The sequence below is a fragment of the Lepus europaeus genome, chromosome 3 (genome assembly GCF_033115175.1).
Source record: "Lepus europaeus isolate LE1 chromosome 3, mLepTim1.pri, whole genome shotgun sequence".
Lineage (NCBI taxonomy): Eukaryota > Metazoa > Chordata > Mammalia > Lagomorpha > Leporidae > Lepus > Lepus europaeus.
The window spans coordinates 57557575-57581366 of NC_084829.1; the positions used below are offsets into that span (position 1 = coordinate 57557575).

General features: G+C 38.6%; 1 protein-coding gene across 4 annotated transcripts in view; it reads left to right on the forward strand.

Moving 5' to 3' along the window:
- The window catches only part of ZNF451 (zinc finger protein 451), an 81376-nt gene that overhangs the window by 10112 nt on the left and 47472 nt on the right, over positions 1 to 23792 (forward strand). For 2 of the 4 annotated variants that reach the window (XM_062186307.1, XM_062186308.1), the window contains exon 4: positions 21662 to 21787. In XM_062186307.1, the coding sequence (XP_062042291.1) occupies positions 21662 to 21787 (126 nt within the window). Of the gene's footprint in view, positions 1 to 754; positions 11363 to 21661; positions 21788 to 23792 lie in introns of those variants that run through there. The other 2 variants (XM_062186310.1, XM_062186309.1) reach the window with 2 other exon arrangements.

Below are 23792 nucleotides of genomic sequence, written 5' to 3' on the forward strand. Positions count from 1 at the left end.
GTCTTGCTCTGTGATACAGGGAATTGAAACTTGGACTTGAATCAAAATACCTGGATTTGAGACGCAGCTTTACTCTTTACTAATTTTTCAATTTAAATAACTTTTTCACCTCACATGTTTTTTAATCAATTAAGGAAAATACCTACCTCACAGGGTTGTTGTGAGGATGAAATGAGGTAACAAATATCTAAGTAAACTCCTTAAAACCACAAGCTAAAAATTTAGGACCAAACAACTGGAAAGTTATCAATGGAGAGTGAATGGCAGTAGTTTTGAAAGGGTTTAAAAATGACTCTCTTTTATAAGAGAGTTTTGGTAAACTTGTTTTTTGTTTCAGTAGAACTTTTCTTAAGTTTTCTCTACTATCATTAGCTTCCACTTGCTGGCTTATATGTTGAAATGGATTTTTTCTTTCAATTGTTAATAGTTGTGATCTGAACACCTCTTCTTATCCTTGCACAAGGACCAAGTAGCAGGCCAGCATAGCACCACTTGAACTGAGCTTACTGTTACTGATTTTTAGACTTCTAGATTAATACCAGTGGTTGATACTGTGATATGGAATAGTGAAGTTTAAGGATTTGACTTCTGTAATCATTTTGATGACTTGTAGTGGATTGTTCTTTCATTGTAATTATAATACCTTAAAAATTGAGTGCTACTTACTGGACATGCATCTCTGCACTTGAAAGTTAACATATTAAAAGCATATTTTTTTTCTTCCTTGGTTTTCTTGTTCATGTGGATAACCCAGAGAATGCCTGAATCTAAGGTGCCATCCTCTGAGAATCATCGCCCAGAAATGTGCTCTAGCTGCAATACTCCTCTTCCCATTGGAGACAGCAGCTCCTTCTTAGGGAGCTGCTCCAGCAGTCCACAAAGGATAGTTTCTCAACCTTCCTCTGTTGAGAACCCATTGGAGAAACAGAAAGATGATCAAAATAATTCAGATATTAAGATTTCTGATACAGAGACACTTAAACCATCACAAAATTATCAGACTCTGCATTCACCTTCTCTTCTGATCCCCCAAGAATCCTTGGCCTCTTCTGAGGTTAAGGAGGATTTACCTATAGAGTCTTCTTCAGCTTCACAGCATGGACAGGATGCCATCCTCTATCTCCAGACACAAGTGGCTGAGATGTCCCGGGTGATACGTGATCTGCAGTCTAGGAGCTGTTTTCGATTTCACCATTCTAGGCCAAGTGAGAACTCCTCAGTTCCTTGGGATGTATCTACCTCTAAAGAAGAACATTTATCCACAGTTGAAGAAGAGGCTGATTGCAAATCCCCATCAGCTGATGACAAAGGGCAGCCAGCAGACCCCAGCCAATCTAGTTTCACAGGTCTTTTGAAGAGAATGGAACAAAGAGGTGTTATAAAGAGGGTAACATTACAGTCTGAAGCAGAATCATGTGAAGGGAAACCTGATTGTGTGACTTCTAAAAAACGTTTGGTTCCTCCATTGCATCCTCTTTTGAGAATTGCCACTACTGAGGTTTTTAAGGACCCTGCTGATTGCCATCCTTCTTCCTTCATGGGACACAGGGTATATCCTGTGGCTAAGGACACATCTCCTTTCCAACCAAATCCACCAGCTGAGGGCCCTATTGTAGAAGCATTAGAGCACAGTAAAAGAGGAAGCACAACATCCCCTCTAGATTCTACCTCAAAAGAAATGGAGGTCATGGGTTGTAGGTTCTATCATGCTGCCTCCATTGCAGCCCGGGCTGCTAGCTACATGGCCTACATGACTCAGTATCAGCGTAAACTCTGGGAAGACATGGAGGATCTGGTTCATGACCCAGAGTTTGATCGTGGAAGAGCAAGATGTATAATATCTGATGGTATGGATGCAGGCCTTTGGCAGCTTTGTACTACTAGGGACATCATGGACTCTGTAGTCAGAGTTATGGCCATGGCAATAGACTATAGGAGGCAGGCCTGGCTTCGACTTACATCTCTCAGTAAGAAAACCCAGGAGAAGATCTCACACTTGCCCTTTGATGGTATTTCCCTTTTTGGACAAGATGTGAATGCTATTGTTGCAGAAGAAAACAGTATAAAAGAAAATGACTATAAGGATCACAGATACTATAACCAGCATCGATACTTTTATAGTCATGATCAGAAAGCACATTATTACAACAGAGGATACACCAAAGGAGATTGGTACAAACCCCGAAATCATCCATATAGGTACAGAAAAAAAGGAGAATCTCCAGAACGCCATGGGTACAAGAATTAGTAACCTGTTCATATTTAGCCAAACAGTCGTCCAAGAACCTTTGCTCGTTCCTTCTCATACAAACAAGATTAACAGATGGGAAAAGATCTGAAAAACTGAATGTGTGTCTGGTGTGGTCCCAGCTGATGTTTGGATTCCAGATTTTTGGAATGAAGTATATAATTAAAAAGACTTTATTGGCCAGGTGAGCAATGAAGACTATTCCTGTTAGGGTTGGACAGATGTTTATTATTTCTAGGAGGAGGAAGAGGAGGGCACTCAGGAATCTGAATCCTCTTGTGATTAAAGAAACATATATGCATTGTTCCTCAAGAAAATCTTATTGGTAAACTGAGGACTAGCAGGTTTTCATTCTGGAAATAAACTACTATGGGATCCCCATTTACTAAAAGCAGAGATAAATGTGTCATTTTTAGGTCATCCTTGCTTCCTTGATCAAACTTCAGCTTGACAGATCTTCACAAAGTGACAAATCTATTATAGTCTCTATGTCAAGACCATTAACTCACCAAGAGTTAATACTGCCATCAAGCTCTGTGAGACTTCATTGTCAGCTATGAAGTAAATGTCAACTGGAATTCAAATGAAATTTTGATAAATCCAGTTTGTTTCCAGTTGGGATAGCTGGATATCACAGGTTTACTATGGACATCAGCTAGAAAAGGACTTATTAACCTGTTCCCATCTCTAGAAATTTTCTCAACCATCTCTAGAAATTTTCTCAGTAACTATCTTCATCAAGATTGATGGCTATCATACCAGCAGCACTCATAAAGCCACATGTGAGAGAAATCTTTGTTGTCATCAATCCTAATAGCCTTTTACCTATCAAACTCTCATTACAGACAAACTGTAAGACCTAATCATCGTGGGCCTTTCACCAAAATGGCCTTCTTAAACCTACCTTCTAAACAAGTTAATTGTTTTGAACTTGATAATGTGTAACACTTTAAATACAAAAAAGATATGCACATCAGTGCCCTGGAATTAAAGATGTCATTCATACCATCAAGGCATGCAACGCTGAACTCTTAAGTAAGAGCAGAAATTCCGAACATGCCTGACAGTCTGCTTTCCTTGTTGTAATAAAGTGGGATGCCGTCAAGCTACATTTTGTTGAGAAATCCTTGAGATTTAAAGAATAACTGTGGATATAGTGAAGAGAACAACCCACAGGCTTCTGTTTCTGGGTATCTATTTAAATGATGATATCCATTAATAATATTCTTGAAATCAAGACTTCCGTGATGTGTTTTTGGTTAACTGATTACTTAATTTACTCAGACTCACCGTAAGAGATGACTTATCTTTTTGCGCCCAATAATGATTTTCTACCATTTGGAACTAGCAGCAGATACCTCAGTTATATGTTTGATGATATCTTCCCTTTAATTTCAAGGCAGTGGCTATATCTTACACCAGCCCTTCACAGCCTGACTTTGGGAATGGAGAAAATGTCAAGTTTGAGGGGTCTGAATACATAATCTGGTATTACCTGCTTGGCAACAAAAAAAAAAAGAGTTTCCAATTGATGGATTTATAATTCTGAAGCTTCATGGTTTGGTTTGTCAAACTTCAGGTTTTTTTTTTCATCTGTTTGATCATGGTGTTTTAGGTATTTGCTATTAGTAGAATACAGCCCCTACAGCGGTTATGTGGTTTCTGTTCTCGCTGTAGATTTTGCACAGTGGTGATTGACCGTTTTCCTGTTGCCCAACTTTTTAATAGTTTTTGGAAGCTTGTTCCCCTTCCCCATCATATCCATATTTAGCACCCCTTTTAAAATCTACTTTTCTTCTCCAGTTATTTTTGTGCCATAGAGGTTGAAGGCACCATTTCCCTGCTAGAAGCTGTTTTATGAGATAATTTCATGGTACTTTATTGGTCTGGTTCATCTTATTTGTAGATTGATCCTGAAATAGTGTTGAAAAAGATCATTTAGCCAAGTCATTTCTAGAGTTAATATTTATCTTATTTTTCTAACTTTCCCACAAAGTTTTACTTCTGTTTCATTACATCTATGCCAGGGTCAACAAATTGTCTTCCCAACTGAACTTGAGGAAAGTACTGATTACCTGAAAAGAACAAGGGTGTAAAAAGTAAGAACACAGATTTTTGTAGCTCCTAATGTGTATTATACCAATCAAGTAGTCTCATGTTCTTGACTGTAGTTGTCTTCTGTGAAAGTACTTCCAGGGATCTCATGGGAGAGACAGACTTTGAAAAACATTTTATGTGGCTGCACATACATATTCTTGTTTAGCTTGGACTACTTCAAACCATTCCACTTATCCATTTCTCTCTCTTCCTTGTCTTGAATTAGGATGCGATGTCACAAACTTGGTTTTTGAGATACCCTTATTTTCCAAAATCTAAACCAAAATAAATAATGCTTGAAGACATGATTCTGTGAAACTGATTTGGCATTTCTCATATCATGCTCCCACTTTTCTTTTTTCCTTTTTACATTGTGGTAAAAAACACACAAAACTTAGCACCTTAATCACTTAAAGTATTTCATTACTGTTAACAGTATTCTCATTGTGTAGCTCTTCTTTAAATATTTGTAAAACAATCACTGTTCTCTTTTGCTTGTGATATTTATGTTGCCTAGTACCTTTGCTTAATCTCTTTAATTGATATGCCCTTGTGTCTCCAGAGACTTCTGTTTTCCTGAAAGTAAAAAGTATTGGGCAGTCATCAAATCAGTGATCAAATAGTAACGTCAAAATATTTGACACTTAAGATGGGGATGGTTTTTACCTATGGATTTGTTTTTTGACTGCAGAAACAATAACCTTAACTTGTTTATCTTTTTTAAATTTTAAAATCATCCTTTGTCATACTTGAATGATATTGGTGTTATAAAACTAGAAGTGGTTACTCAATCTAGATAGGTGATCCAAATAGAATAGGGAACTCCACAGTTAGATAATTGTTATACCTGCACTATGCAGAACCTGCAACAAAATTCCTTATTAGGCTAACCTTTTTTTTTTAAAAAAATATTTATTTTATTTATTTGAAAGGCAGAGATACAGATCTTCCATCCAATGGTTCACTCCCCAAATGGCCAAGGGCCAGGGCTAGGCCAGGCCAAAGCAAGGAGCCAGGAGCTTCTTCTAGATCTCCCATGTGGGTATCTTGGACTGTCTTCTGTCTTTTCCTGGGTGCGTTAGTGGGGAGCTGGATTGGAAATGGAGCAGCTGGGACTCAAACTGGTGCCCATATGGGATGGCAGCACTGCAAGCAGTGGCTTAACCTGCTATGCCACAGCACTGGCCCCTAGGCTATCATTAAAAAAATCTCTAGGTTTTCTGGGAGGCCTTGGGATAGTTGCAAATTTGATTTGGTGTTTTCAAAAGGCATGTATTTAATGAGTTTTTTCTTAAAAAGTTATTTCTTGATGTAAAATATGTATAAGACTGTAAGGTTACTTAGTGTACAAAAATACTATTTCCATTGTTAACACGAAGTGCCTTTTAAAATGTCATGTTTTTGTTTAAAACTTAAATTTTTAGTGTCTGACATCTGTTGTTGATAGTATTTATGTGAATACTTTACAGTGACTCAATCTTGTAGGTTGTCACCCATAAAATTGCACTATCTAAAGGTACTCTCCTTCTGAATGTTTATTTGTATTCTTTATAGCACTATTGATTCATTTAAGAAGGTTATAGAGTATACCTCCCTCCCTCTTATTTATTTAGCTTCACAGAAGTTCTTTTTAGTTATTAGTGACTGGACCAGTTTTCTGGGTATTAAGGCAGCTTTGTTTTTTTGTTTTCTGTCTGTATGCTTTAGGTTTTTTGATTGAATCTTTTGTCTTATGTCTACCCTTGTTCTGTAGCCATGGTAATGCAACTTACATCTGATAAGTGCTTATGTTTACTTGGTCAGAAGAGGCAAAGACATTTAAAACAGTAAATTTGCTGACACTTTTTTTTTTCAGACTGTGACAGCTTTCTTGTCAGTATAATTACATTTAAACTATTTTTCTTTTTAGTTGTGTTACAGTTTCTTTATCAGTATAATTTCATTTGTTAGCCTTCCAAATGATATTTTTATGGGAACACTAATTTTCAGGCTACTTGGATATTGTTAGTACTGCACTTCTAATTTTCTTCATACTAAATGACCTGATTAATAACATCCTCTTGGGCCTAGTACATCCAGGATCAACCTCTCAGGTATTATAGACAAGGAGGCTGAAAAAGACCCACTGCAGAATCCCTTCTATGTGTAAAAATGGGATTCCAATATGGATGAATATAGAGTTAAGTGGCATTCATTCATTCATTCTTCTTTTTCTTTTCTAAATTTATTTATTTATTTGAAAGAGATTTTCCATCTGGTGGTTCACGCCTGAGATGGCTACAACAGCCAGGGCTGTGCCAGGCCAAGGCCCAGAGCCAGGAGCTTCATCTGGGTCTCCCACATGGGTGAAGGGGCTTAAACACTAATAGCAGGTCAAGGCATCTTCCACTGTTTTTTTCAGTCCATTAGGGAGCTGGATCAGAAGTGTAGCAGCCTGGACACAAACCAGTGCCCAGCCGGCATTTTGGGTGGCAGTTTTACCTGCTGTGCCACAATGCCAGCCCCAACATTTGTTATTCTTGAAGACTGAGTAGGGATTCTAATGAAGCCCTATGGATTAGATCTTTGTAGAAATAGTTTAAAGATTACATTAATGAAAATCTTTTCTTAATTTGAGATATATTTTGCCCCAGTCTTGGCACTGTGTCAGTTTGCTTGTCTTTTGAAATTTACTATTATGTACTTAATGTTTGTGGTGAGTCCAACAGTTTTCACATGTGCCTTAATCATAAGATTAATGTCATTTTATTGGCCAGATCCATTCCATATGGATTTTAATGGATACACAAACCATTTATTTACTTTTCACTTAAAATATACAGGTAGTGGTTTTCAGTAAACCAGTGATGGTTACTATATTGAATGCAGATCATTTTGTTAATTTAACGAAATTTATAAACTATTAAAATATTCTTTTATGGAATTCCCTTCCTGGGTAAGTAACTAGAACCCTGTTTTAGTAAGTCATTTTTTTCCCTCTTATTTGTGCCATATTTTTGTACTTTTGACTTTTCATTTGTTTGACTTTAATGAAAGCTTTTATATGGTACTATTTGGTACTGGAAATTATGTTTGCTTCCTGTGGGATATATCTGGAAGGTAGTCATAGTTCAGTCTTGTCTTTTTGAGGTTAGCCTGTCAATTATTTTACTGTTTGTGTTGATCTTTTCTAACTTCTTTATGCAACACTTATTTCTAAAAGGATATCTGATCTTCCCCTTAATCTCTTAGGTAGATTGTATTTTTTATTCTACCAGTGTATACTATCTAGGATTTGTGTTTGTATATTTAAATGTGATACAACAGCATTATTGTAACAGATTTTTCGAGTTTTTCATAGAAAACTAAAACGTTTTTTAAAAATATTCTTTTCCTAATATCTTTTTAAAAAAATACATAGCCAATCTAGTGTCAAACTATTCCTGGCTATTGAACTTGTATCCATTTTTACTGCCTTCTTGTTCAATGGTGGTATTATCTTAGCATTTCTACATATTCTCACTATTATTACATACAGTTTATGGGCAAATGCCCATTGCCATGGACTTACTGTAGTACAGCACTGATATATTTTATCTTTAAGTCTTAAGAGTTTTCTTGGTTTTCTTGAGGTAACTATTTCAAATGACTTACTGGGTTTTCTGATGGCATTGTCAAGAGTTCAGTAGAGTTCTCAAGTTGCTTGTACTTTCTTTTAGGGTTTTCAAAATCCTTCAAGTTGTAGTATTTTGTAGAATTCTTGAGTATATTCCTTGGTGGAAATGAAAGTAAATGTTTTATATTTGGTGATTTTTTTTTAAAAAATTATGGTTTGACCTTAAGTGCTTCGATTATTATTTTGTTATAAGATTTTGTTAATTTTTTTTATGAGACTAACTTTTGTATCCTGCTAATCTCTGTTTCCTATCTTGCTAATCTCTATGAGCTGTTTTAGGCTGTATTCTTTCATTACCCTTAAAGTGGCTCTGTCACACCAAGGGCTACACAATTAGACCTCTTGTTAACCTCTACTTTTATGTAATTATTTTTCAGAATACCTTGATATGTAATGTAGTTATGTGCTAAATAGCCATTATGTTTCTGGTACCTTTATACTTCTTTTAATTAGTGAGGCAACAATGATGTGGATGTTGGAATCAAACTTGCCTCGAGGCACTAAATACAGTTTAAAGTTTTAATTCCTTAAGTTTTTTTTTTTTTTAACATGTTTAGTTGCTCTCTGCTATTAGGTGAACAACCAAATTCCTTTCTGCCTTGAGTAGGATACAGTTAAAAGGTAAGTAGTCACATTCAGATTTTTTTTTTTAATCTTTTTCTAGTGGCTTACAACAGCTCCTATATATTCTAACAGGTCTAGGAAACATCTTGTTAGTATTGTGTTTAATTATCATCTTCCTGCCTTGGAAGGAAGTAGAAGAGACAGTCTACTTTTATAGAACTTACAAATGTACTAGATACTATTGAGATAGAAATTTATCTCTGATTTGCAAGTAAGGAAGCGAAACTTAGTATACTGTCATTAAGCAATTTGCTCAGTTTGTGGACCTGAGATTTAAATATGCATTAAGTCTCAGTTCATCATTGTACTGGGCTGCTTCCATTTGTTTTCAAGATCCCACTCAAGTCTTAGCTGTGTTAATTCTTGGTTATTTCACTTGTCAGATCAGGAATCCTGTTTTCATTTTTCTTATTGAGGTTTCACTGTGCTGTACTAAGAGTATTCTTGATTCAGTTATTGGATTTTGTTTCATATATTTCTTATTTATACTAATTTTAGTTGTATTGCTTTTTTTGTGTCCACCTTTTTGTTTGCTGCACACTTAATTTCAGATAATACTTAATTTTTTTAATTGACATCTTGAGGATATTGGCTTAATGAAAGGAAGATGGAATGTTGCAAAGCACGTGGTGTTGAATTCAGAGGTCTTGATCATTATTATTAGCAAGTCAAGTCACTCTCTAAGCCTGTTTTTCTATTCTCAAATGAGGTCATACCTGAGTCCTTTGAAATGAGAGTCCTTTGAAATGAGAGTCCTTTGAAAACTAAAACTCAATATAAATTTCCTTTTTTCAGTGACTTCTATTTTTTCTGTTTATAGATTTCTTATTACTGTAGGATGATGATATAGAAACATTTAATATGTTTAATAGCATGTGATATTTTATTTCATGCTATTGGATCATGTTCACCTTATTTTACGATTTTTTAAGGTTGTATTCAAGCCTAGCAATGGACTAAGTCATTGAAAATACTAATACATTTAAAGATGTATTTACAGTAAAATAGTCTCTCAAGTACACACTAAGAAATGTTCCTAATAAATAATAAGAAATAAAAGAATGTTAGATAAAGAACTAGGATGTTTATGTATGTAAGATTTTTGATGAATGGCATTTTGTCATTTTGTATCTGTATTGGAAACAGTCTCATTTGTTGAACATCTTTCTCCATACCTGAAACATGCAGGTGGACATTGAGGGTGTTCTGGGACTACTAAGTGTTAATAAGAGACTCATTATTCTCTTAAGAGAAGTGGATATTGACACAGTGTAGTAACTATCCTGATGGAACAAAGGAGAGGGCCATTTAGAGGCATAAGGGAACTGTTTATTACCAAGCACTTGAGCTGAGTTTTAAAGGATTGGTTAGGGAAGATTTGGTCTGGTGGAGAAGCAGTTACCAGGCATTAGAGGAATGGAGGAATTGTTTGTGCAGAAGTGTGGGGAACATCATGAGGTACGTCTGATTTCAGAGTTACAATGAATAACTTTTGGGGAGACAAAAATCAGAGACAAAGTTTAAGAGGAAAATTACCCATGAAAATATGTTGGTTTTTACATATTGAAAGTATACTGTTTGTGTAGCCATTAATTGTAAGGTTATAGAAATTGTCTAGAGGTTGTTGGTTTGTATTGTAGTGCAACAACGTCAGAAATCATTATTTACTGTTTTCCTTGAACTGAGCCCAAGCAGGGCTTTCAAGAGTGCACCTTGGGTGTCAGGATAACTGCAGCAATGCGAAAGAACAGAGGCATTGGTAGAGAACAACTTTGAAGATCAACAGGATAATGCCAGAGAAGTGGAGGATGGCATCCCATCGTGGATATGTAGTTGCATACTTTAGGGTTGCCTTCTGGCAGGGTGTCCTGAAGTATAGCTAAATGTGGCTATTTCTGTGAATTTTAACATACAGATAATTTCTGGGTGTATTTTAAGAGAATGAAGATATTTATAAAAATGTCAGTGCATTGACATTTGGTGGTGGTGTACTGAAGAAGGAACTGTGAACCTTGTGCCGTTGATACCTGCAGCAGCCCCTGAGCTAATTTTATTAACTTTCTTTTTTCTTTTGTTTAAGTATCTTTTCTTACCATTGTTGCCACTTCAACTTTCTCCCTCCCTCTCTTTTTCTGTGGTGCCATAAACAGCTTTGGCATTTAGGATTAAACTGTTCCAACTCTTCTGTGCTTTGTCACAACTTCATATTCAGATATGTTAAAAATTTCTCTTAGTTCCAAAGTTGGTTTTTTGGTTTTTGTGGTTCTTTTGCTCCTATATAAAGGAGGGTCCAAGTAATTTTTCTAGGGTAGGAATTTTGTGAAATTAGATATTGGCAATTCACTCAAGAAAGAATACAGGAACAATCTTTGATAACAGGTTTGGTCATACTAACCTTCTTGACTAAATGAAGTACCCTACAGAATGGGGTATGTCTGTATGTATGTTTTACAATTTGTTCATACAAAGCTATAAAGCAGATGTTTCGTGTCCTTTGTATTTGTAAACAATAACCATTAGGGTTGGGAAGGAAATTGTTTTGTAAAAAGGGGATTTCCTGGTTTCAAAGCTTTGCTGTTTGAAATGGTAAATAAATATTATACTGCTGTGTTGTGTTTCATCTCTTTGTTTTATCTGTATTTGGTTATAAAATTCTTGAGAAAAATTACTGCTTTTCAAAATGTTACTTGGGAGTATGGTTTGAGTTATAAGTTGGGCAGGAGGGGCTTTTGTTAAACAGAACTTTTGAGGGTACATGCCTGAGGCCAAACTAAGGACTGAAGATTTAGCAGGAGGAATAATAAGTAGGCTTTGAAATTGAGTAACACATTTATTCCAGGAATTCGTATCAAACCAAGAGTGTTAGGTGGATAGTGTGATGGGTTGCAAAAAATTAATTTGTTACACTTCTGCAATTGGTTGCTCTGCTGAGTGCCCTTTAAACTTGGGGTCCCTTATATAGAAGATAAAGATGGTGGAGGAATTACTTATCCTTCATTTAGTGCCCCTAGCTAATCTGTGTCAGCTGACATTCGAGGCACTGTATTAATAATTAGACCTCTGCTTTGAGTTGTTCTGTGTATACCTTTGTTATTATTTTTCCTTTTATTTCTAACAATCACATTTCCTTATTACTGGCATTTTTGGTGTCCAGAAAGTGCCTTTGATGAGTCAAATAAGCAACTGGATTGACACTTCCTTGGGTAAAAGTACTTTTACACAGTGCTTGCCTTTTAGAGTACACCATCTTGTGTGATAGATGGAGAAGAATTACTCCATTTCATAGAGAGTTCCAGTGACTATATGTTTTCATTAAAGTAATTCTATAGAAAGTACAAAATTTTAATTTTTTTGCTAGTTCCTCAAGAACTAAAGTGCTTTCTAGAGATTAGTAATAATGATTTTAAAATATAACTTTTTCATTGTTCAAAAGCCATTCACTGGGGCCAGCATTGTGGCATAGCATTAAGCTGCCACTTGCAACACCAGCATCCCAACTTGGTGCTGTTTGAGGTCTGGCTTCTCTGCTTCCTGTCCAGCTCACTGCTAATGTGCCTGGGAAAGCAGCAGAGGATGGCCCAAGTGCTTGGGCCCCTCCACCCACTTGGAGGCTAATCCTCCGCCTGCGGCGCCAGCACACCAGGTTCTAGTCCCGGTCGGAGCACCGGATTCTGTCCTGGTTGCTCCTCTTCCAGGCCAGCTCTCTGCTGTGGCCCGGGAGTGCAGTGGAGGATGGCCCAAGTGCTTGGGCCCTGCACCCCATGGGAGAACAGGAGAAGCACCTTTCTCCTGGCTTCGGATCAGCGCGGTGTGCTGGCCGCAGCGGCCATTGGAGGGTAAACCAACAGCAAAGAAGACCTTTCTCTCTGTTTCTCTCTCTCACTGTCCACTCTGCCTGTCAAAAAAAAAAAAAAAAAGAAAAAAGAAAAAAGAAAAGAAAAAAAAAAGCCCTTACTTGACAAAAGAAGGAAATCTATTTCAGACAGCCCGAGCCCTCATATTGAGTTATGACTGTTGTACTCTATACTAAAAGTTGCAAGAAAGTCCTCTTCCTTTCCTGTCCAAGTTTTACCTTTTTTCTAGACTTGGAATTTTTGCTATAACACTACCAAGCTACACTGATAGATATTGTTTAGGAAAAAAGAATTCTTCTTCTTGCTTACTTTTCACCCGTATATGCTTTGCTTTTGTGGACATGTGAACTCAGATTTAACTAGTATCCTGAATCTGTCATCTGTAGGAGAACTCAAACCTGCTTTGTGCATGTTTTACCTCAAATTTCAAATAAAAATGTAAAGAAGTATGAGACTGAGTGACTTTCAAAGCACTTAAACCAGAAGCAACTTTTAACCTCTTTTGGCTTTATAGCGTCTTGCATAGTTCTGTTTAGTTCTGGGTATGGAGGAAAACTATTGTAGAGAGTAACTTAAAAGTATAGGCAAGTAGAAAATCTCATTCCTTCAGTATTTTTGTAAAACTTTCCTTTGCTTCTCCTTCCAAAATAACTGAGTGGACAGTTTGTGTAACTTGTTTGCTGTCTATGGAGTCCTTTTTTTTTGGACAGGTAGAGTTGTTGACTGGAGGCAGGAGTTGTAGACAGTGAGAGAGACAGAGAAAGGTCTTCCTTCTGTTGGTTCACTCCCCAAATGGCCGCTGTGGTTGGCGCTGCACCGATCCAAAGCCAGGACCCAGGTGCTTCCTGGTCTCCCATGCGGGTGCAGGGGCCCAAGGACTTGGGCCATCCATCTTCCACTGCCCTCCCGGGCCACAGCAGAGAGCTGGACTGGAAGAGGAGCAACCAGGACTAGAACCTGGCACCTATATGGGATGCCGGCGCCATAGGCGGAGTATTAACCAAGTGAGCCCATGGCGCTGGCCCCTATGGAGTCTTAATATGCATTATCTTACAAAGAAATTAGTTCACAACAGTCAAAGCAGTATTTCAAGAAGGATGACCCTAAAAATGAAACTTAAAGCCCATTATTACCATGGATTCAGAACTAATTTGCTTTGTATTTTCAGAAATTACATACCTGAAATCTTGACCTTTGGCTGCTCCTTTTTTTGTTCTGTAGGAAACATTTAAGATATTTTCATCTGTCCTGAAATCAGTTTACTTTCTGTCCATATTCCTGACAATACTGTATTTTTTGTTTTACAGTTGGATTAGTAATAACAGGATAATGGTCAGTTTTCTTTTGCATCCTGATAATTTAAAATTTTTAAAAATGTCATCATTTTTTCTGAAAAACTTATTTATTTGAAAGAGAAAGAAAGCATGCCTGTGTGCATGAGCTCCTGGCTGCTGGTTCACCCCCTAAATGCCCACATAGGCAGGGCTGGGCCAAGTCAAAGCCAGGAGCTGTGAATTCCATCCTTGTCTCCCATGTTGGAGGCAGGAACCAAAGTACTTGAGCCATCATCTCCTGCCTCCCAGGTACATTAGCGTGAAGCTAGATCTGAATCATGGAGAAGCTGAGTCTAACCAGACACTCTGACATGGGTTGTGGGCGTCCCAAGAGGCAGCTAAAGTCGCTGTTGCATAGTGCCCACCTGACACCTGCTGTGTGGCTTGCCTGATTGATTTGGATGGTGAAACTCCCACATTCTATAAAAATTGGGTTGTACCTTATGTGACTGATTTGCTGCAAGAGTAGTTATTATTAACCCCATTTTTTTAGGAGAAAACTAGGTAAGATCTCTTCATCTTTGTTAAAAATTACTTGGACTAAATGTTAGCCTGGCAGTTAAGATGCCTTGGTCACTTTCTTGGGTGGGCACTGAGAGAAAGGGGTGTTGGAAATGGTCAGTCATGTGATAGTGATGGTGGCAGAGCTGGTGGGCATGTTGCCCATCTGTTCAAGGCGCTACAAAGCCTATGTTTTGAAAATGTATGAAGGTTGTGACAAGTGTTTCCCAAACGCATCATAGAAGATGCTGTGAATAAACTAGTAGGACCCCTTGAATGTACTGAAGTGGTAAGAGTTGACGTTAAGCATATGGATGCAGATGCAGGCAAACATTCAGATCCTTTGGTTGTGGTGTTCAAAAATACTTCATTGCCGCAAGTGTGGCATGCAACGTTTGGAAGGAAAAAATGACCTGGTCAGGAATACAGATGAATAGAAGTAAATGATGAAAAATCATACTTTGATGTTAATTTCATAGTACATTATACAGAAAAATACATACTTGTAATTACTGGGCAATAAGGTCTTTGTTGAACAATTCCATACTCATAGCTGCCAGTGAGAACTGTTTCTAACACACTTCAAGGTTCTTTGTAGCAATGAATGAATTTGTGGGTGGTGATTCTCACTGAATTGGGCAACTGAGGAGACATAACTCTACTGCCTGCTGTTCATGAAGAACAGGTGATTGGAATCCCATAAACTTTTTAATGCTAAGTAGTAATCAAATTGCCCATTATAGGTAAAAATTTCACCGTTTTTTTGTGACCTACAGATTTTATTTTAAATTTAAATTTTATCCTTCATTTGACTTTTATTTTTGTGAACAAAAAATTAGTCCTATCCCAGTACAAATAATAATTAACAGTATGCCACATAAAGGAAAATAGTGGTTGTGCAGATTGTTCTGTCCAGGACTAATGCTTAAAGAGTAGAGTTGTGAAACAACAGAATTCCTTTGGGAGTTATGGCTTAAGTTAGGCTAAATTTTGGAGTCCTAATTTAAAAGTTCTTGTGCCTTCATCCCTAGAGCCAGAAATGTTTGAGGTACAATATATTAGAAGGCACAGAATAAAGGTCCTAACAATACAGAATTTTAATATGGAAAAATTTGATGAACACTGCTTTTCAGTAATAGTGAATGACTCTCCAAGTTTTATGGAGAGAGTGGGAGAGTTGGCTGACTATGTGGTTAGGGGCTGGCACTGTGGTGCAGCAGGTTAATGCGCTGGCATGAAGCACCAGCATCCCATATGGGCGCCGGTTCTAGTCCCGGCTGCTCCTCTTCTGATCCAGCTCTCTGCTATGGCCTGGGAAAGCAGTACAATTTGGCCCAAGTCCTTGGGCCCCTGCACCCACATGGGAGACCTGGAAGAAACTTCTGGGTTTGGATCAGAGCAGCTGATCCATCTGGGGAGTGAACCAGTGGATGGAAGACCTTTCGCTCTGTCTCTACCTCTCTCTCTCTGTCTTTCAAATAAAATAAAATAAATCTTAAAACTATTTGGTTAAGAAGGCTCCCTGATTGGGGTACATGGGAACTCTTTATTCTATACAGTCTTTGTTTTTTATATTAAAACTATTCTGAAATTAAAAAGCTTGAGGAAAAAAAAAAGTATGTGTCCCACATTGGAGTACCTGAGTTCAATACCTGGCTCTGGTACCTGTCTCGGGTTTCCTAGTGGTGCAGACCCTGAGAAGCATCGATGATGGCTCAAGTGAATGGATTCTTGCCTTTCTTGTGGGAGGTCTGGATTGGGTTCCTGGCTCCCAAACTTCAGCCAATGCATGTTGAATAGCAGTTTGAGGTTCATAGCAAAATCAAAAAGAAAGTACAGATGATTTCCATATAACCTTTGTTGAGGAATATACCACATCCTACCTTCCCCAGTATGAACATCCCAAGCAGTGATACATTTATTTAAGTTGATCAACTGACCCTTACATGTCCTTATCCCAAATCCATGATTTACCTGAGATGTTTATTCTTGCTGTTGAATGTTCTCTGGGTTTTGACAAATGCATGATGGCATTGTAGTACAATAGTAGTTCACTGCCTTAGAAACCTGTTCTGAAGTTCATTCCTCCCTAACCCGTGGCAACTACTGCTCTTTTTAGTGTCCCTGTAGCTTTCCCTTTTCCAGAATGTTGTATAAAGTTGGGATCATTCAGTATGTATTCTTTTCAGATTGGTTTCATTTGCTTGCTAACATACTTTTAAGGTTCTTCTAGGTCTTTTTGTTGGCTTGATAGTTCTTTTTTTTTTAACTTTCAGGTTTTGTTTTGTTTTGTTTTGTTTTAATTTGTGAGCAGGGAGTTGGGGTAGAGAGAGAGATCTCCATCTGCTGCTGTACTCCTCAAATGCCTGTAAGGACCAGAGTTGGACTGGGTTAAGCCTGGAACTGGGAACTCAATGCTTTCCCACATGAGTGACTGACTGGGACTTAAGTAGTTAAGCCATTACCTGCTGCTTCCTGGGCAGCAGGAATCTGGAATCGAGAGCAGAGCTGAGACTTAAATTCTGCTATGTAATACAGATGTCCCAGGCAGCATCCTAACTGCTGGCCAAATGCCAAACCCTGCCCATTTTTTAATTTGGTTGTTTTCTTATTGTTGAGTTGTGCTTTTTGTTATATTTGATTATACCCATTATTGGTTATGTGTTACACAGTTTTTTTCTCCCAGTCTGGCATTTGTTCTCATTCTCTTGATGATGTCTTTTGCAGTGAAGTGTTTAATTTTATGAAGTTCAGTTTATTATTTTATTGCAATTGACTGTGCCTTTGATTTATGTGAAAAATCATTGACTTAATGATAGGTTTTTCTCTTATGGTATATTTCAGGAGCTTTTTTGTTTTACATTTTGCATTTAGTTCATCTTTGTTAATTTAATGAAGGATGTAAAATCAGGGTCTATGTTCATTTTTTTGCGTGCAGCTACCCAATTGTTCCAACACCATATGTTGAAAAGACTATCTTTTCTTCATCATATTGCTTTTGCTCCATTATCAAAGATCACTTGGCTGTATTTGTGTGGGCTCTCTTTTCTATTCCAATGATTAGTTTCTCTGTTCTTTAACCTTTACCACAGAGTCTCAATTATTGTAGCTTGATAAAAATTTTTGAAGTTAGGTGATGTCCTGCAACTTTATGGTCCTTTAATATCTAGTTGGCTGTTGTGGGTCTTTTGCTTTCATATATAAACTTGAGACTGAGTTTGTCAACATCCACAAAAGAACTTGCTGGAATTTTGATTGATACTGTGTTAAATATGTAGATCAAGTTGAGAACGATTGATGTCTTGACAGTATAACTCATATTAAGTCTTCCTATCTATTTGGTAGTTCTATGAGTTTTTTCATCAGAGTTTTGTAGTTTTAATTTCAAATTCTGCTTGCTCATTGCTGGCTTATAGGAAAGTAATTGATTTTTGTCAGTTGACTTTCTTTTATTTCAAATTTTTAAAAATACTTACTTGAAAGAGTTAGAGAAAGATCTTCTGTCTGCTGGTTCACTCCACAGGTGGCTGCAATGGCTGGGTCTGGTCTAGGCTAAAGCCAGGAACCAGGAACCAGCAGCTTCATCTTAGTCTCTCAGTTGGGTAACGGAGGCCTAGGTACTTTGGGCAGTCTTCCACTACTTTTTCCAGGCCACTAGCAGGGAGCTGGGTTGGAAGTGGAGCAACAGGACCATGAGCTGACAGCCATACCGGATGCTGATGTCACAGGCATTGACTTTCCCTGCTGTGCCACAAAGTGGCCCATTGTCTGTTAGCTTTGTATTCTGCTGCCGCTATATTAGCTTATTATCTTCATGAGTCTTTTTTTTTTTTTTTTTTTTGAAAGTCAGAGTTGCACACAGAGACAGAGAGAAGGAGAGGCAGAGAGAGAGAGAGGTCATCCATCTGCTGGTTCACTTCCCACTTGGCCACACTGGCCAGAGCCTTACCTGCTACGCCACAGTGCTGGCCCGGGTGGGTTTTTTCCTTGTCTTTGACTTCTACAGCTTAAATATGACATGCATAAGTATGGTTTCTTGGACATTCATCCAGCTTGGTGTTCCCTGAGGTTCCTGGATTCCCTGAGGATTCCTGCCTGACATTGATTTGGGGGAAATTCTCAGTTGTTATTGCTTCAGATTATCTTTCCTTCTTCTCCTCCTAACTCTACCACTTATTTTCCTTTTATGCAGTTATTACACCTTTTGTAGTTGTACACAGTTCTTGGATATGTGTTCCCCCGTCCCCCCACAGCCAACCATGCTTTTTTTTTTTTTTTTTTTTTTTTTTTGACAGGCAGAGTGGACAGTGAGAGAGAGAGACAGAGAGGAAGGTCTTCCTTTTGCCGTTGGTTCACCCTCCAATGGCTGCTGCGGCTGGCGCGCTGCGGCCGGCGCACCGCGCTGATCCGAAGCCAGGAGCCAGGTGCTTCTCCTGGTCTCCCATGGGGTGCAGGGCCCAAGGACTTGGGCCATCCTCCACTGCACTCCCTGGCCACAGCAGAGAGCTGGCCTGGAAGAGGGGCAACCGGGACAGAATCCGGTGCCCCGACCAGGACTAGAATCTGGTGTGTCGGCGCCGCAAGGCGGAGGATTAGCCTGTTGAGCCACAGTGCCGGCCTCAACCATGCTTTTTTATCTTTGTGTTTTTTTATCTCAGTGTTGGTAGTCTCTGTTGATGTATCTTGAAGCTCAGAGAGTTTCCTCAGCCATTTCTATTCTACTAATGGTCCCATCAAAGGCATTCTTTGTTACCCTTGAAGTGTTTTGATTTCCAACATTTCTTTTTTTTAGAATTTCCATCTCTTTGCTGACTTTACTCATCTACCTACCATTGCATTTTACCTACTACTTAACATTAGAGTTGTTAGTACGTTAATCATAATTGTTTTAAATTCCAAAGTTCTGGCCATGTGTAGGTCTAGTTCTATGCTTGTGTTTGACTGCATTTTGCCTTTTAATATATTTTCCAATTTCTTTGTTGAAAGATAGACATGATACAGCTAGTAAAAGGAGCTTCAATAAATCAGACGTTAGTATTGTAGTGGTCAAAAGTGTGTTTGGGAGGAGTAGGGAAAACATTCTATAGCCTTACGAAATGGTCTTAGTCTTTTGGTGCTTTGTCCCTGGACTGTGAACTTCACTGTTGTTTCTTAGTTCTTTCCCCACCTCCCTTAGGTGTCACAGGATGGCTACAGTGTGTTGGGTATTTCCCTTCCCATAGGTCGGTTAGACTGTTAACCTGATCCCTAACTTCCACGAGGTTAGGCTCTAGTAAAATATTTTCTCCAGAGGACAAGCCTTGTTGTGAACGAAATGTTCTGGAATATTTCAATATAGTTAACTTTTCAAGAGAATTTTTCTCAGATTTTCACTCTGAGAACCCAGTAGGGCTCCTGAAGGTAAACTCACAAAAATTTTAAGGGCCCCTCTATGGCCAGGTAGAGTGGAGTTTTTAACTCCTAGATTTTTGTCCATTAGATCTCGAGCAGTCTGTCAATTGTAGTTAAGGTTTCCTGTCCCAGTACAAGATAAAGTATTTTTGCTTTAGTAAGTTAATATTTATTATTTGCCTCTGTCTCTTCAATTTAGGGGAGATGTAGCAGCACTTTGCCCTGTGACTGCTTCTCTGATGAATATAAGGATTGGTTTTTCAGTTTAGCTTTTTACTTGATGTTAGGACGGAGTGGCAACATTTAACATCTTAAATGCTGTACTGGAAGTTGGTTATTTTTTTAAAAAAGATTTATTTTGTTTATTTGAAAGGCAGAGTTAGAGAGAGAGGAAGACACAGAGTTCTTCCATCCTCTGGTTCACTCCCCAAATGGCTGCAACATCCTGGAGTGGGCCAGACCAGAGCCAGGAGTGAGAGCTTCTTCCAGGTCTCCTGCGTGGGTACAAGGGCCCAAGTACTCTGATGCGTTTCCAGGCACATTAGCCAGGAGCTGGATCAGAAGTGAAGCAGCGTGGACACAGACTGGTGCACATATGGGATGCTGGTGCTGCAGGCCATGGCTTCAACCACAGCACCACAGTGCTGTCCCCAGCTACTTTTTTTTTTTTTTTTTGACAGGCAGAGTTAGACAGTGAGAGAGACAGAATGGTCTTCCTTTTTCCGTTGGTTCACCCCCCAAGTGGCTGCTATGGCCAGCGTGTTGCGGCTGGCGCGCTGCGCCGATCCGAAGCCAGGAGCCAGGTGCCTCTTCCCGGTCTCCCATGCGGGTGCAGGGGCCCAAGCACTTGGGCCATCCTCCACTGCATTCCTGAGCCACAGCAGAGAGCTGGACTGGAAGAAAAGCAACTGGGACAGAATCCGGCGCCCCAACCAGGACCAGAACCCGGGGTGCCGGCGCCGCAGGTGGAGGATTAGCCTATTGAGCCGCGGCGCTGGCCCCAGCTACGTTATTTTTAATAGTAATTTCTCTTCACTAAATACTGTCCTGACATTGCTGAAAAATCAGAGCCAGAGATGTTTGTAGCGTTAGCCCTTTTGGACGGTGAACTTATGGCTTGACAACATTAGCATATTAGTTTAGAACAAAGCACCCCAAAACTTCAGTATCTAGTCAGGGTTAGGGAACACCTGTTCTGTAGGCCATATAAAGCCTATGAAATCTTTAGTATGGGCTTGCCAAGGCCACCTTAGGCAGGATTTGAAAATGAATAAACCTATAGCAGGCTAATTATTAAGTTGCCAATTCTGTATGGCTTGCAGATGATATAAATATCCAAATGACCTTGGCAAGAAAAATGTTCCCTATACCTGATTTAGATGATTATAAAGTGAATAAAGGTGATAGTTGTCCTAACAGTTTGTTTAGCTTTCTTTTTTTTTTTTTTTTTTTTTTTTTTTACGATTTTATTTATTTGAGAGGTAGAGTTACAGACCATGAGAGGGAGAGACAGAGAGAAAGGTCTTATGTCCGTTGGTTCACTCCCTAAATGGCCGCAGTAGCTGGAGCTGCACCAATCCGAAGCCAGGAGCCAGGTGCTCCTTCCCAGTCTCCCATGTGGGTACAGGGGTCCAAGGAGTTGGGCCATCTTCTGCTTTCCCGGGCCATAGCAGAGAGCTGGATTGGAAGAGGAGCAGCCGGGACTAGTACCGGCGCCTATATGGTATGCGGGCTCCATGCTGCTGGTCTCAACTTTCTATCAACCAAAAATGGTGTGGACAACTGGCTAACATATAAAACAACAGTATCAAATACAAAATGTACAAGACAAGTTGTTAGAAATATGATAACAAAGTAAATGTTTTTTAGTGCAGTAGCTGTTTGATAGATGGGTATGTGTTATCCAAATGCTAATTTTGTTCATTAAAAGGAATGAAAATTGTTTTTTCCACTCTAGGAGAACGTTAAACACAAAGACTATATTGACCGTCAGAAGGATAAAGTTGCTTTAACCTTGGCTCGTCTAGCCCGCCATGTTGAAGTGGAGAAACAGCAGAAGGAGGAGAAGAATAGAGCATTCAGGGTATGTAGCTATTTTAATTGATGTTTTACTAAGTTATTAAATACAAATTATTATGTTGTAAAGAGATGCCTTTAATCAAAAAATGGATGATTCAATTGAAGTTCAGCATGTAACCTAAGATAGCTTATCAATTTAGTAGTAATTCATAATGGTTTCTTTGTATCTTTGTTCTTAGCTTTTCGGATTTTTATGCCATATTCAGGAAAAGAAGAAAAAAAAGTTGACTAGAATTTATTTTTGGGAATTAAAACTTGTGGGATTTCTCAAAGCAGATGAACAATTAAGGGTTTCTGGTTACTTTTTCACAAGAGTTAAGATTTTTAGGCCTTTTGTAGACAAAAGCTGTTGAAAGGTTATTTTCTGTCAAATAGAACCAGACTGCTTGCTCAAACTTCATCCTTTGTCTCCAAATTGAAATATTAATAGAATGAAGACATTTGAAGCAGGTATGTAGAAGAATTTCTATGTGGAAAATGAACCCTGATTTGGAATCTTGCATGATGCAATTTTTTTGCTTGACTTGCTTTGGAAGCCACCAAATGAAATTACTGGAAAGCACTCTCTTAGTATTGACAAATGTCTATCAGGAGTAGAATGTTGATAAGTTGTTTTAAAAAAAGAAAACCCTCCATACTAGAAGTATAAAAGTGAAAATTCAGGCTTCACTGTGCCAGAAACTGTTCGGATTTCAGCAGGTCACTTAGTTTTTATAGACTTTCGGTTTATAAAAGGACATTATAAGGGAGAAATTATAGCTCATCTTCTCAATCAAGAGAAGCACTGTGATTTTATAATTTTAACATCCATGGTTTTGATTCTTTATTATAAAAGAATTTGCATATTTCTTTAGCCTTTTTTTAATAGCTGATAATTTAGTATGTAATAAATTAATCTTTAAATTTAGAAGTAGGCCGGTGCCGTGGCTTAACAGGCTAATCCTCCACCTTGCGGCGCCGGCACACCGGGTTCTAGTCCCGGTTGGGGCGCCGGATTCTATCCTGGTTGCCCCTCTTCCAGGCCAGCTCTCTGCTATGGCCCAAGTCCTTGGGCCTTGCACCCACATGGGAGACCAGGAGAAGCACCTGGCTCCTGCCATCGGATCAGCACAGTGCGCCGGCCGCAGCAGCCATTGGAGGGTGAACCAACGGCAAAAAGGAAGACCTTTCTCTCTGTCTCTCACTATCCACTCTGCCTGTCAAAAAAGAAAAAAAATAAATAAATAAATTTAGAAGTAGGTTATTTTGTAGCTTTGAATTTTATTATGTAATACTAATTAAATTTTAGGCCATGGTATTCTAGTTGTATGTATAAAGTGCTTACTACACAAAGATAGACCCATACATAGAGTATTACTTTTGTCTTGACAGAAACACCATTCAATTTTTTAAGAAAACTTTTTTCCCAAAACTATATTAGGTATGTTTGTTATTTTTTGTATAATTTATGGATAAAAATCTCTTTGAGAGAACAAGTATTTTAAAGTTGTCTTACTTTTCCTGAGTGACACTGGCTTCTTTTCCTAGGCAGTGTTAATAGCTGTATAAAAAGACATTTGTAGTGAGCTTAGAATCTTATATAGTTTTTATTTGTTACATATATATGTATATTTTAAAGATTTATTTATTTATTAGAAAGGCATAGTTTACAGAGGGAGAGAGAGCTCGATCTTCCATGTGCTGATTCACTCTCCAAATGGCTGCAGTGGCCAGAGTTGGACCTGTCTGATCCCAGGGACAGGGAGCTTCCTCTGGGTCTCCCACGTGGGTGGCAGGGGCCCAAGCACTTGGGCCATCTTCTACTGCTTTCCCTGGAACATTAGCAAGGAGTTGGATCAAAAATGGAGTAGCTGGAACTCAAACCAGCACGCAAATGCGATGCTGGTGCTGCAGATGGTGACTTTATTCACTGTGCCACTGTGCCCGCCCCCTCAATTATATGTGTTTTTAAAGATTTATTTGAAAGGCAGTTACAGAGAGGAGAGGAGAGAGAAAGAGACATTCCATCT